The sequence below is a fragment of the Homarus americanus genome, unplaced genomic scaffold (assembly GCF_018991925.1).
Source record: "Homarus americanus isolate GMGI-L3 unplaced genomic scaffold, GMGI_Hamer_2.0 scaffold50281, whole genome shotgun sequence".
In the NCBI taxonomy this organism is placed as follows: Eukaryota; Metazoa; Arthropoda; class Malacostraca; order Decapoda; family Nephropidae; genus Homarus; species Homarus americanus.
In genome coordinates, this window is record NW_024742338.1 from 3,219,931 (window position 1) to 3,235,279 (window position 15,349).

Sequence of the window (15,349 nt, forward strand, 5' to 3'; positions counted from 1 at the left end):
ATCTTTAGATACAGTTTTCTTTCCATCTAGATAAGGTGCCATCTTTATGAATACGAACCATTCTTCCTATTATTTAAAAAGTGAAATAAGGGTCCCATAGGCCTGAAAACCTTTTTGGGGCAGTGCTGAAATGACAATGTAATATTAAGCCTTTGATACACAAGAAGGCAATGTGACCATTACTACATTTAACTGTCTTCAGTTCCCAAACTATGAAGGTTAATACAAATATACATAATAATATTAATAAAAAGAGAATCAGCACAAGTCCTCAAAAACAAAAGCCTTGGATTTTATATACTAACCTGCATGTAATGATCACCAATGATCTCTTGTTTGATGTAAAAGAGAAGTCGCACTCTTAATAGCACCTTATTGGAGTGTCGGGTAAGGTGTCTAGAATAGCCCTGATCTAAGTAAACTTCTGTGTCATATTTTGCGTCTTTAGCCCAATCTGCTCCTTCCATATGAGAGGCAACAAGCTTGGCTTCTCTTATCTTTTTCTTACCCTTCCGACCACGAGGCACAGGTGCAGAGAGGCCAATGTGGTTATGGTGAATACGGGTTTTTCCATCACATGTGGGGGCAATTAGATCAAATATAAACCCTTTGATTTTGTCATCTCCACGATAAAAGCGAATACAGAAGAGAAGTATCATACGAGCACAGTCCTGGACATCAGTTTCTTTCCAAGCTGGACGGAAGTCTCCGTGGGCTAAGATCTCTTTCCAACGACCCCACCCATAGACTAAGAGGCCCTTCTCCACCTTGAAGCATTCTGAACGTAACCAGTGGCCATACTTCACATTATCTGGATCAAGTGCCTCTTCCTCAACCATCCATCTAGACGCTCTCGTCGTGCGTCCACCTCTTCCTCCCCGGCCTCTGTTACGACCTCTGCCACGTCCACGACCCCGAGACCGACTATTTGTCTCGGGAATCATTTCTGGTTCCAAATCCTTTTCTTGACCCGAGTCACTTGCAGAAGATTCTAGATCACTACAATCCAACACCGATTCGTCATGGCCATATCGACGTATCTGTGACCTTCTTCTCGGTTCTTCCACTATCAAGGTTTTCTGCAATGGCATCAAAGAAACAAAAGGTCATCATTATCAAATTACATTACAATTTGCATGAAAAATATCTAACTTATAATTATCAGAAATGTAATATTTTAACTCAGTGGTTTTCAGTTAACAGCAACTGAATCCCTCAGTATTAGCATGGCATGTCATCATATGAAATTATAATATTCTATCTAATAATGGTTTTCTATCCAAACCCCCACACTCTGGCAAAGTAACACAAAACCGATATTAACCCTCCAATTGCTGAAGAAAATCATCTGACATTAGCCAGCAAATACCCAAGTTGTTCATAGCACATCAAGGGTTAATTGATATAGGCTTGAAGCTATTCTTTATACAGTACTGTATAGGTTTAATAATACAAGAAATTTATTTACCTATCTACCAACCAGATTTCATCCATAGTAAAATGGGGTAAAACAGGTACAACAAATGTAATATGAAGCATGAATTAAGATTGTATTTGTTTCCTTGGAAGGCTCTTGATGAAGACCCAGAATATTTCTCAGAGAATGACATACCTTATGCAGCTTGTCCGCTACTTCTGTATCAATTTCTGCTCGTTTTGCCCACTTTTTCCAAAAGTCGGGATCATCTATCTCAATATCTAACCGGTTGTTTGATGCAGAAAAAGAAGCTTTAGAAAATGAAGAACCCTTTTCACTCTCGTGCTGAATGACTGTCGTTCTTCGGGATAAAATTTGATTGATGTCTTCTTCACAGAAGTCCTCTCCTCCATCCCCATCCTCATCCATGAGTGCTCCATATGCACCTAAAAATAATACAATTTCAATTAATGACAAAAGATACAAGCTTGTATAAACTATTCTGGGAAAAGAAATTAACAGATGAGACATAACTAACTTCCTTTTATATAATATGCAATAACTTATAAGAGTTATTGTTCAAGTAACCCATATACAGCATATAAAAAAATCAGTCAAATGAAATGGAAAAGGGGAGGGGGGCATTATCCTCGACGATTCCCCTTAAGAGTAAAATTAATTTGTACAGTATATATCATTGTCTGGTCAAGAGCACCAAAAATAAAAGCCTGCTGAGCAGTTGGAATTTTCATAGGATGAAGATAGATACTGTATCATTATTCCTCAAGCATAGCATACAAAACTATAGCTTATACACGCCAAAAGAGTTGTTAAATTGCACAAAAGATCGACATCACTTTATAATGATAGAGGTGATATGTTCATTACCTTTCTTTAACAGCTCTTCAATGTCTGCTTTAGAGAGACCTAATGAGTTTCCTCCAGCTGCACCATTCTTGCCTTGGTCATTGTTCATGGACTGTAATACCGCTTTATCTAATCCCAGCTTCTTTGAGGCTTTGTCAAACATTTCTCTTTCATATGTGTTTCTGCAGACGAGGCGGTAAATCTTGACACTCTTTGACTGGCCAATACGGTGACAGCGTGCCTGAGCCTGCAGGTCATTCTGGGGGTTCCAGTCACTGTCATAAATTATAACTGTATCTGCTGCTGTCAGATTGATACCTAGGCCGCCTGCTTTAGTACATAAAAGAAAAACAAAGCGATCAGAATCTGGCTTGCAGAAACGATCGATGGCTGCTTGACGCATGTTACCACGAATCCTTCCATCTAATCTTTCATAAGGGTACCTGTGGAAGAGATGGAAAATACATTACATCCTTTACTGCCCTTCACAAGCCTACTAACAATATTTATGAACTAAAAAAACATGTGCAGTCAGTGTTATTAATGAATATCCCAAGCCAACTCACTTTCTATATATGAGGTAGTCTTCTAGGATATCTAAGAGCTTCACCATCTGTGAGAATATAAGTACTCTGTGACCATTGTCCCGTAGCTTTGGCAACAGCTTGTCAACCAAAACCATTTTCCCCGACGATTGTATTAGTGAATTGTAGTAAGTTTCTGTCTCCGAGTTGTTGGATGGGTTGGAGTCTCGGTAGTCCTGCTGGATAGCGTCCTCAGCACCTGTAACAGCAATATAAATTCTACATAACAGTCTTGACAATTTCAAACTCATGATGAGCAGTATGATAAGATACAGAGGGATAATCCAAACTTAGAAGATGATTATTTACTGGATCAACTGATGTAACTTTCTGACTTGACTGAACATAATATTCCAGTGGTTTTAAACATTACTTAACTTATTCCACAGTTACTTATGGGAGATATGGGTACCAGACACAGTGAGAATATAGAATTTTCTTTTTGTATTTGGCATGAAGGTAAGTAAAAAGCTTGTCAGTATTGTTTTTATACAAGTCAAGGCACAGCTTTAGTCATAGTTGTACTTGGAATAATATAGGCTACATAGTGTGCTGCCAAATGCTGAACATAACTGACATATCTCCTTATAGTTCTTATAAATCTATGGGCTCTAGTTTAAGTAATTGTGCAGAAAATATATTTAAGCTGCAAAATTATACTAATGCTAGTTTCCAGGAGAACAAATATTTTGAAGAAAATACAGTACCATTAATGTATATATTTCAATATCGCACAAAAGTTGTAATTTGGTGCCATATGACAGGTAGCTTTACTCTCAAAATAAAATATTCTTCAACATCAACGTACCAAAGAAGACTGATGTTATATTACCACATGGCAGCCAATACAAAACACTAAAAGTGGATGCCTTAAAAGTTGAATCCAGTGTGAGTGATCCAGCAGACAGATTTTCATTGTATACATTGTACCCATTAGCAGAGTCTAATCAAATTTAGATATAAAGACAGCCACTTTTAGGGCATTGTTAAGAATTGACATAAGCTTTGAGCTAGAGGTGAAAAAACCTGTGGTACGGAGGAAGTGTAAAATGTAAGGACATATGTGGTTCTGAAGTGTTAATCAAGTACAGATCTGTATATGAGGAAAGAAGTGGAATAACACCCATGGCAGTGGGTGGGGAAAGGTACATGGTGCTCTCCTCACACTGACCATTAAGCAAGTAGGGGTGGAGGCAACACTTGCGCAATTCCATCATGGTGTTCATCAGGCTAGGCACGTTGGCATACGTTGCTCCCTTCACAAGGAAATCAAAATTCCGCTCCAAGATTGCTCTGTAATACTTCTTCTGAATATTTGTCAGTTCAACCTGGGAAAGATTAACATTACATTAGCATTAAATAATTCATGTCTTTCTCTTGAACTAATTCTGAGAGCTTCAACACTTGTCTGATTTGAATTCCACAAACAGTAATTTAAAATTTTCAAGTTCTCAGTCATTATCATAATTAATTATGGAAATTTTCCACGCTTGCATGACAGCTGGGATTACCCAATGGCAACTCTTCATGCTGCAGTCTCTTGCAGCTTTTTTCATTGGGTTCTTAACTCTAATGTCATATCTTACCTATCCCCATGTCATTTAGGCCTACCAATCTACTGACCTAATTGTCTCCTTCATTCTCTCCCCATGCCCGAACCATCTGTACACAAAACTTCAATACTCTTAGTTCTCAGCAAGGTGTCCCATCTCACAATATTTCATTACATATTCTTCATCTTGGCGCACTCAAGCCTATATAAGTCATCCTTTTTAAATGCCGACATTTCACTACCATACAACAATATGCTTCTCATGCCAGCTACAATCGTCTTCCCTTTCGAGTGAGGAGACTGTGCTCTTGCCATCGATAAAGGCAACAACTATATAACTACTTTAACATATCATAAGTAGGTATGGTTTAGTAATGAGTACCTGAGGGTTTTGCATACTGTATTAGAAACAGAGGAACATTAACAAAAAAATTACTGTAGTACAGTACCTCAATTATAGTTTCCTCTTTGGGTGCCAGACTCTTCTCCACATCCTCCTTCATTCTTCTCAACATCATGGGTTTCAAGAGTGCCTGTAATTTGTTGACTTGATCTTCAGTTTGTAAATTCCCAAACTCTTGTAGGAATGACTCCTGAGAAGAAAACTGTGTGGGTTCCAAGAAGTTGAGAAGAGAGAACAACTCTGTGACATTATTTTGTAGGGGCGTTCCAGACAGTAACACCCGATGATCCATGTACATTAACCTCAGCCCCTCGAGCAGCTTACAGTTCTGGGTGGTAGTGTAGTCAAGATGGCACAATTAATAATAATAATAATAACATTAAATCGCATAATAATAAAGAAATAAAATCCTTTCATTTCAAATTCATATGCAAAAGTATAAATACAGAATAATGGAGACAACTCATAAAACTTCTATAAATTAATATTACAGTTTTGAAAATTTATGATGAAAAAAGGAAGAAATGGCTGCTAAAGCAAATCTGAGTTAAGCAAAAGAAACAGTAGAGTATATACTAACCCTATTCTTGAGTCTGTGAGCCTCATCAATGATGCAACACCGCCAGTGGATCTCCTTCAGATCCAGACAATCTGAGATGATCACTTCAAATGTGGTGATAAGTACATTGAACTTGTATACGTTGGGAATACGCTGGCCCTTCTCATCTTTATAGTACATCTCGTACTCAAGAATCATGTTACGGCTACTTTGTCTGTAAAGATAAAAGCAGATTTAAATAACATGTACTACCAAAAATCACGTGATAAATTATAAATATCTATACTATACATATTCTGGAAAAAAATGGGAGGGAAATATGTATTTTACAGTACATAAGATGCACCTGTCCCCATTTCAGCAGGGAATATTTAGGAAAATCTTTTGTTTATTTTTCTCATGTAGCCATAGTTTTCTTAAAATAATATACACCACTAAATGTGAGGAATAAATAAATTAAAATAACTGTACAGTCGACCCTCGTTAAAACGGACTAATAGGGGGGGAAGGGTGTCCGTTTTAGCCGATTGTCCGAATTAACCGATTTAGGGGTTAATATTGCATTATACAGCTATGTATATGTTTATTTGAGTGCCCCGTCATAGAAGTCCGTTTTCTCTCACTTCAGCACTTCTGAGTCGTCCGTTTTCTCTTAATCTTAAAGTGCACCAGAGACTGTTATATCTTAGTAGTGACACAGAATTTGATAATGCAACTGGGGTTACAATTGTTGAGGCAACTTAGGTATGTCTGATTACAGTTGGAATATTCAAGATCCATTGTGAGTGATGTTTAAAGCTTCAACTGTCTTTATGGTTGGTAAAACTTGTCAAGTCTGTCAGTCTTAATGGCATGTGTGAGGCCTTGTGTTTGTACAACCGCTAATTATATAAATATATAATGTTATGATAATTATCAGAAACACATAGGCATAACGAGATTTATTACAAAGTGATGAAAAGGATACTGCACAGTGGCTAGTCCACAAAACATGTAGCCATGTCTCTTTATACGAGTGCCCCATCATAGGAGTCCGTTTTCTCTCACTTCAGGACGCCTGAGTCGTCCGTTTTCTCTTAATCTTAGAGTGCACCAGGGACTTTGTTATTTCTTAGTAGTGACACAGAATTTGAAATTGCAACCCCAATTGCAACTGGGACAATCCCAGAACCAGAAATTTGATATGGACAGTTCAGATTTCGTCCGATTTATCCGAAATCCGGATTAAAGGGGTCCGAATTAACGAGGGTCGACTGTATTGACATTTTTTTGTTTTTTACCTTAGGATAATTTTTGGGCACATTTTGTATGTAAATTGAGTGTGCATGAAAAAAAAAAAAGGAAGTACCCATATATCTACCAAAATTACGAGTTGAAAAATAACTATAACACCTCACAGCTCGGCCTGGAGTGGTAGGGGGAGGGCTAAGAGGATGTTGCTATACTTAAGTTACTATTACAAATAAACCTAATATAAAATACTGAAAAAAAAAAAATAAATAAATAAAAAAAAATTAAATCACAATGAATATTACCACAGAGTAAAGTAACTGCCTACATTGTTAAGTTAAAAGGCTGAAGCAAACTCACAGTGCCCTGTACCTCCTTTTCCAGCCGGCCCCAGCTATGTGCGGTTACACAGGGCCCCCATTTTAAAATATCGAAAGTGGTGTCCCCGTAGTGAAGGGATTAAGAGACTTACGATCCATGGTAAACGATGATGTTGAGGTCTGTCCAACCTTCAAATTCTCGCTGCCAGTTAGGGATAGTGGAAAGAGGTGCAATAATCAGGTACGGTCCACGGATGCCATACTTATGGCAAGTATCCACAAATGTCAGTGACTGGATGGTCTTCCCTAACCCCATCTCATCTGCCAGGATGCAGTTACGTCTTGGGGTGAAAAGAGAAAAATAAATTGAAAAGAAAAAACGTTAATTTAAACATGTCATTATTCATTACTTACTGTGAAGATATGTAGGAAGTTAACAACATACAACCAGTATCTGTAACATTCTAAAAGTAAGGCAAATCTTAGGATTATCAATTTCTTTAAATTTCCTTAACTGTTTTGTTTTGAACTGAGCAACATTCCTGTGTTGATCTATATATTTAGATATGGTTCTCAAACACAGTATATTTAGTAAAGCAGACGCAGTGTATTTAGCAAAGAAGACACAGTGTATTTAGTAAAGCAGATACATCTTCAATAAATCTCTACACAAGAACATATCTCAACTTGAAGGTGATATTAGAAAAAATTTTGTCACTCCCACTGCTTTAAGCTTCAAGAAGCATAATTCTTGATGAGGGTTTCTTGGAAAAGGAAAAATGATATTGGCTTGTGTGAAATAATACCTGTATGGGTATACCAATAGAGTTGATGACTTGTTTGTATAAGGGAGGAACCATAGCACATCTTTCACAGCAGTAAAAATGTACACAGGTGTGAGTGTGTGCTTGTCAAGTTAATATGTAAATTAATGCAAATCTTGGGTATAAAAACCATTTCAATCTTACTTACGAATTGTAATATGAGAAATTTAACCAGTTGAGTCCTTCTAGCTGATATTCACGAAGGGTGTTGTTGTTCTTGTACTCTGGTGATCCGTCTAGTTTTTTCCATTCATTAGGCTTGGGACGTTTCTTTGGCTTCCACTCTGACTTGGGTGGAGGGTCCTTGTATGCGAGGTAGGCTTGAATCTAGGAGAGATTAAATTTTAAAAAATCTTTACTCTGTATAAATTTTTCAAATGAAACTCCTTCCCATCTAAAATTTAACTTCATTTCACGCACATTAAAACAAATGAAATATACTCCCATCAGGACACAAACCCAACACTAGCAAGCATTAGTTTCAAGTTAGTGCCCAAGAGGTTACTACCTGGTGCTTGCTTCTATTGGGGTTAAAGTTGTCCAAAGGGTGTTTCAGTTTTAATTCACTACCATAAAATTCTCACACCACTAACACACACATTAACACAAATGTCTATCACATAAAAAAGTACGACCTTTTAAAAAATACCTTCAGAGTATCAACATCATCCTCCATTTCCCAGGTGGAGTCTTCATAGGCTAGGGCCTTCCACTTCACCAAGTAGTGTTTTATTTCTTTCCCAGTTGAGGGATCCGTTGTGTATGTCATGTCCAAAATGCGGTCCACTTCTGTGTAATCTGGATTGTACATTTCTTCTTCCAACTGAGGAATAAGCAAGACAGTTAATAACCAAACCTGATCACTGTAGCTGAAGCAATAAATGTATAATAATTTAAAAATGCTACCCATAAGCCAGTCTTTAAGAATATGGGTTACCTTCTAAAACCTGTTCTGCTTCCTCCACTCTTGCCCCAGTGCTGTATATATAATTATTGTATATCAACTATTTCCATTCACCTGAACTTTTCTTCTTCTCCTCCCACTGACTGATCCTTTCCAGTCCCTCGTAATCATCTCCTCCTCCTCTCACAATGCTACATTACTAAACCATCTTAGCCTTGCTAATCTCATTGTTTATTCCTACTGCTGCTCTACTACCTTCACCTCTCAAATTGCCCTGAGAGGAAATCTGTCCCAAAATATCATATGAATTACTTATTATCTCAATCACATTAAACACAGTTATACCTACTGAATTCATTTTCAAAGCTGCAACAGCTAGCTCTATAAATATGTTTCCTCCAGCCTGCTCACACCATGAGGACCCAACTAAACCCCAGGCACATGCACCCCAATCACTTGTCAATGACCTGGATGAGGAAAAATTCTTCGCATTGCTTATTATTTGACTAAGAAAAGTATTCAAGACATCCTCTACACGTGCTTGTCAGTGTCAGTTACAATGGTCTTGGCTCTCCTGTAGATGCACAACATGGCTGACTGACTAAAAGTAAAAAAGTTAACTTAATAAAAAAAATAACACTTACAAATTCCATCACATTATGAATTGTAGCTTTCTTCTGTTTGTAGCGCTTCACTTTTCCATTGATCCTTTTGTCCCCTTTCATGAGCTCCTCCTCTGTCCGCCATTCACAGTGGAGGTAAGAAAAAGAACGGTATTTGACGTAGAATTCTTCCACGTCTATTTTTTTGGTTGCTGCCTTTGGTTTTTCCTGGTTATCACCTTCTTCACCTGAATAATGAGCAAACAAAAACAGCTGATGATATAATTCATGATCATAGAAAGAACTGTTCTAGAAGTTGTAAACTACTTTATCAGGTAAAGAAAGAAAATTTCTGCAGGATACACTGTCAGGATGGCCCAGCAACTAACTAAAAAAATTCTCGTTATATTTACTGTTATTTTGTTACCCTCTGCTGGATACTTATGTTACAATATTAGTGTGTGTGTGTGTGTGTGTGTGTGTGTGTTTTGTATACATACAACTACGTGCATACTTGTGTGTGCTTGCATTTGTAACTGCAGTGCACCCTGCATTAGGCACAGTAACATGTAAGGATTAAAGTACTGAATACAAATCTAATGTGTTAGTGAAGAGGAGCTATAATTAGTACACAAGACATAAGAATGGGGAAGGGGGAGACAATGCAAGACATAGCTTTAGTTGTTGTCTCATTGCAAAGGTTTAAACTTGTAAGAAACAACATGCAGCAAAGAAGATTGGTATGGATGAATTATCTTTGCAACCCTCTGTACCTCAATTAAATGTAATGCATTCAGGCAATGTGAAAATCCTAATTCAACTGCAGGTGAGATTTCTTAATTCAATTTCTAATACTGTACAGCAAAATCTTCCTTCCCCAATGAGACTTGACACACCTGCTGCTCAAGACTTGTACATAGACTGAAATGAATGGTACACAATTACCTTCAACTTTTTCTTTCTCTTCCTTCTCATCCTCTGTGTCACTTTCAACTTCTCTCTGTCCCATTCTCATACCTAATATGCACTGTACCACCATTGTGTCTTCACTGTTCGGGTCCTGCAAAGAAACATATGAAGGATTAAGAATTACAGTTAAACAATGGCCATATCATGAGAACTGGATCCAAATATCCCAAGTGAATCAACACCAAACTGGCTTCTGGAACGACTACCTTGATGACATTATTTGACAAGACTTTCAAGGAATAAATCTCTCGCCCAAACCCACCTTCTCATTTTCACCGAGTTTTTCCACCTTTAACTTGTAATACAGGTGAAATATTTCCTCTTAAAAGCTCAATCACTTAACCATGGTAGTGCCCCCCCCCCCTCTCCAGAGGTCAAACAAAAAACTTCATAACTTCTCTTTACCAAAGCTACAACATACACTCAGTATCACCATGCACCACATATGAGTAATGTTTTTTTATTACTTAAAAGATCAAAATTATTTTCTCCAAAATTTTTCCATTATTTTTCACTCCCTCTATCTGTCTAATACACTTCACACCTCTCATGAACGTACTTCACTACAACCATTCTCGTTCTACATCATGAACTAAAAGCTGAAGTTTAAATCAAATGTATAAAGAATAGAAATGTTAATCATAACCATGAGAGACTTACCACATAAACAAAATTAGGTTTCACCAAGTTGCTCTCTCCTTCCTCTGGCTGACTCTGTCCAGTGTAAGCAGCTGCCAAGTCAGCAGCGCTCTGTGGATCACCACCTCCACTGCCACCCAAACCAGGGTTGCCTGAAGAATTTTTTATAAGTAGGTTATCATCATCTGATAAGTTCAAGTCCAGCTCATCCACATATTTCTTTCTTGAAGTATTACGTCCAGATCTCCTCTTGTTGGCTTCGTCATCTTCCCTCGGAATTGTATTTCCTCCCCCTTGTTCTCCCTCTGAAAAATCCGACTCGGATCCACGTCGTTTCCTCTTCCGCTTGAAGTTCAATGTTAACCTATAAATAAACAGAAACAGCATATTCTTAATAGTATCCAGTATATCATGTATTGTACTGTATATTAAAAACAAAACTTTCCTTGTTTTAACGTGGGTTTGATTGACATTAATTCATGAAAAGATTAAATATACCCTGTACCTTCTAATGATAATTTCATCCATTGTTAGTTCAAAATCCTTTATATAAATGACAACAATAATTCTACTTAATCTGAAAATATAAAGGGCTTTTAAGACCATCTTGTGTCACTGATTACCCCAAAATATCCTGAAATAAATCATATACAACAAAACATAGCACCATAAATATGCCTGGACTTAGGAACACATGGTTAAGAAGGGGCTATGAACACTTAGATGGTTCATGGAACTTCTTTCTTGTAAACACACTTGTGGGTAGACAACAAGCAGAGTAATGACGGAAATTTTTACTTACGGAGAAGTAGTAATGGTGGTGGGGATTAGTTGGAGGTGGTGTTAAAGCGCACAAGGAATTATGATAACACTTACGGGTGTTTTTGAGGAGTTACTAAAATTGCCTATTTTTTAGAGAGAGAGAGAGAGAGGGGGGGGGTTGCAAATGTTCTTCAAAACACCGTCAACATGAATACCAACACAAAACATGAGCTTTACTTACTTGGCTGAAGGTTTTCTTTTGACAGGAGTTGAACTTTTCACTTTGGGCTTCTTTTCAATCTTGGGCTTGGCATTAGCAACAGTAACAGGAATGCCAGGAGCAACAGAAGCATTGATTGGTAAACCAGTAGCTGGGTTAACCTGAAATAATAATACATTACTTAGTAGGAGGGAGTTACTAACACATTCTGTGAACGTAATCAGAGAAGATGAGCAGTATGTTGTGGGTACTGTATGTTTACTTGCCATCTAAGTCCTTTCTTGCCATCTTCAACACTTATCTTACACCATTCTACAATTAACCCCATTTTGCAGATTTCTGTACCCCCATGATCCACATCTAACTTATTCTGACTGTACCTGTATTTTGTAGGAGCTGTGTTGTAAATCACAGATGCAACTAAAAGTGCATCTTTGCCAAATATCATTATAATTAAAGGTTGTATTTAATCATCAGTGTGGAAGAGAATGTGGGACCTGTAACTGGCCACAACAAGTATGAAAGTTCCAAGTGAAGTTAAGGAATCCATAGAGTTGAATTATGGCCCTGGCAGATATCATTACAGATGGATATTATAAAGCTGACAATGAAGGAAATAAGGTAATAATAATAATGTGTACCTTAGTTGGATCAAGTGGTGTTCCTGGTGGTGCTACAGCTGGATCCATCAAAGCTGCTGGTGGAGCACCAGTGCCAGTGTCCACAGGTAAGGCACTACCATCAGGGGCTGTGCTTTGCACTGCTTTCTTGGCACGTGACTTCCTTGGGGGGACACTGAAACAGAAGGAAATGCAATGTCAAAACTTTACAAATACTGAGGTTTCACAAAAGGCATTAAAAGATGTTTATTGTATAATACAGAGATGTAGCTATATAACTAAACACAACACACAATCATTATGAACAATACATCTGGGGTAAGTTCAGGAACAAGTAAAAATCGACTGAAAACTTCAAATCACAATATCTTTTGGGTCACCCTCAAATGTCTTACTTACAAGCCAGTATAACATGACCTCATGGATGGTGGCAACAAGTTGGCAATCTTGCAGAAAGTTTAGAAGCATAAAGAAATGTAGATTAGTGAAAATGTCAATCCAAATCAAGTGTGTTGTAAATACTATCTGACTCCAAGAAAGTTTATTCTGTACGAGTTAAAGAGGTTTTGAAAAGATAAATTATGCAGTAGTGAACCCTCACTTTACGCGGTCAATTGTACCCACGGCGGCCCGCGTTAAGTGAGAAACGAGTATTGTGAACAACATAACATATGGGATTAATTGAAATAGAGAACGGGCCAACCCCCAAACTCCACTTTTTCAGACACAATACCTACGTTGTAGTAAAAATAACTTCTTAATTTTATGATGGTATGCACACACAATTAATAATTAAGAGAGAAATATCAATAATATTAGGTTTTTTAACACTTACATTAGTAGAAAAGATGGCTGGGCACACGGGGATGGGGGGTTGGTTCCGAGGCAGAGGGCAGATTATTGGCCCTCACCTGTATCACTTGTATCACTATCCACCAAAGAGGCTTGCAGGGCCTCTTTGTCAAACCCCTCAAAGTCCATATCCTCACTATCATTATCACTGACTTGGGCCGGCTGTGGTGGGTGGCGGGTGAAGAACTCGGTAATGTTCTGATGACTGGGCGACCTTGTGCGCACCCTGCTCGCGCCGCTCTCCGCATAAAAGGGTACACACACCGCGGAAAGTGAGCATTCCGTGTTCGGCAGGGTACCGTGTAAACGTGGAAACGCGTAAAGTGGGACCGCGTAAAGCGAGGGTTGACTGTATAGTATTAATGTACATCCAGGCCAACATCTCTACACGATTTAAACCAATTGACCAAGAATTTTTATCATCCTGTGATTAACAGTGAGACCCAATGCCTTGCCCATGATGAGGTAAAATGGGAGATGAAAGAAAAATTATAATGTATGGATAAACAACGAAAGGAAAAGGAAGTGGAAGAAACAAGATAGAAAGAAGTGTACAGTAATAAACATGGTGTAAAGCTTCAATAAAAATTTAAGCAATAAACCTAACAGTACTGTCAGTCTTAAGTTTGCATCATATGATTACTATGAGGAGAAGGAGAATTTTCAGTGGACACCTTGAGTAAAACAATGAGCTGCAGATTGATGTTGCTTTTGAAAACCTGAAGACTCCACAACATTATTACCACCATATTAACTGAAGAATTCTACCAAGTTAATTTGGCTGCAACTTAGTCAATAGCTTGCAAACTCCTGCCACATTGAGAGAATAAGAATTTGTGAAACTAATGAAGTAAGGAGAGGGAGAGAGAGAGAGGGGGGGGGGGAGCTTGTGTGTGGAATTTCAACAACAGTATAATGTGTCATTTAGCAATATGAAGCAAATTAATTATGAACCGATTTGGAGTATGCAGGAACAGATTAATCTTCAGTAAGAGACAGTAGGCATGTTCTAAAATATAGGATGTAGAGGGAATGGTTGTTTGTGTACCATCTACTGCTGCATTGATCTCTAGGGATATGGTTAGTCCTACCTTCTTTGTGGTTCTTTAGTAGGAGGGGTCTTGCTTTCCTTGGGCGGACGAGGCAGTCTGAGGGAGGGAGCAACATCGAATGGTAATTTTGGGAAGCAAATACTTTTTTTAACAAACTTCTCGTAGTTTTTGGCACTAATATGCCGACTCACTTTTTTCTTATTGAGTGGTGATTGGGACTTTATTTATTACAAGTATATTTTATTGTTGGTGGATTGTTGTGCCTCAGTTGCCCATGGAAGTACTAGTAGGAAAAGTTTTTAAGGATAAAGAGAAGATATCTCTCCCATTTTTCCAACACTGTAGAGTATTACATATATGTTTTACACCAATACTGTACATTGTAAAGGGGTCTTGCATGTTTCAGTACTACAGTACAATCCAGCAAATAATACTTTCCATCTTGGGGACTCTGCATTTTTCCTCTCCCAGAGTCTCACTGAGCTACCAAAATCATTACAGTTTTATCTCAATTAACATATACTGTACCTGAGATCCATGTTCTTTATGGATTGGAGACATGTGTTGAGTGATATGTGGCATGATGGTAATGTTGTTCTAGACCCAGTTACCTGTACAGGTTTAGTTTTACATGCTACAGTATACTGTATGTGCAGTGTACAGCGAGTGACAAAACTATCTTCTCAGTTTTGGAACACTCGAGCCTTCTGATGTTCTCTGGGAAACTTTTGAACAGTTGGTGGGCCTGGAGAGGACTAATCCCGAGTTTCCAAGTTATCCCTATTGTCTGTTTATCATGACTGTGAAATATATAATTTGCCACAATAACTATTCTGGGATGCTTTGAACCATGATTTGTTTCATGTTCTGTATAGAGTGAGTTTCTCATCTCAGAGGAATCATACTACCCAGTCAGGCATACTAAGTGTTCAATTATAGTTGAGGTAAATCTTTGATTATGTTTTGTCAGCTT

At 37.9% G+C, this 15,349-nt stretch overlaps 1 protein-coding gene and 1 non-coding gene across 4 annotated transcripts in view; both read right to left on the reverse strand.

The window, feature by feature from the left end:
- The window catches only part of LOC121876731 (chromodomain-helicase-DNA-binding protein 7-like), a 119,375-nt gene that overhangs the window by 15,533 nt on the left and 88,493 nt on the right, over nt 1-15,349 (reverse strand). For 2 of the 3 annotated variants that reach the window (XM_042382087.1, XM_042382089.1), the window contains 16 exons: nt 14,416-14,472; nt 12,494-12,647; nt 11,874-12,013; nt 10,892-11,234; nt 10,208-10,322; nt 9,305-9,510; nt 8,406-8,579; nt 7,905-8,083; nt 7,085-7,273; nt 5,404-5,596; nt 4,870-5,151; nt 4,040-4,196; nt 2,851-3,067; nt 2,306-2,727; nt 1,613-1,863; nt 306-1,079 (listed from right to left, as the gene is read on the reverse strand). In XM_042382087.1, the coding sequence (XP_042238021.1) occupies nt 306-1,079; nt 1,613-1,863; nt 2,306-2,727; nt 2,851-3,067; nt 4,040-4,196; nt 4,870-5,151; nt 5,404-5,596; nt 7,085-7,273; nt 7,905-8,083; nt 8,406-8,579; nt 9,305-9,510; nt 10,208-10,322; nt 10,892-11,234; nt 11,874-12,013; nt 12,494-12,647; nt 14,416-14,472 (3,853 nt within the window). The remainder of the gene's footprint in view (nt 1-305; nt 1,080-1,612; nt 1,864-2,305; nt 2,728-2,850; nt 3,068-4,039; nt 4,197-4,869; nt 5,152-5,403; nt 5,597-7,084; nt 7,274-7,904; nt 8,084-8,405; nt 8,580-9,304; nt 9,511-10,207; nt 10,323-10,891; nt 11,235-11,873; nt 12,014-12,493; nt 12,648-14,415; nt 14,473-15,349) is intronic. The other variant, XM_042382088.1, reaches the window with a different exon arrangement.
- Nucleotides 1,146-1,246, reverse strand: LOC121876895. The gene has a single exon (XR_006090843.1). It is a non-coding gene; the product is annotated as a small nucleolar RNA U6-53/MBII-28 (small nucleolar RNA).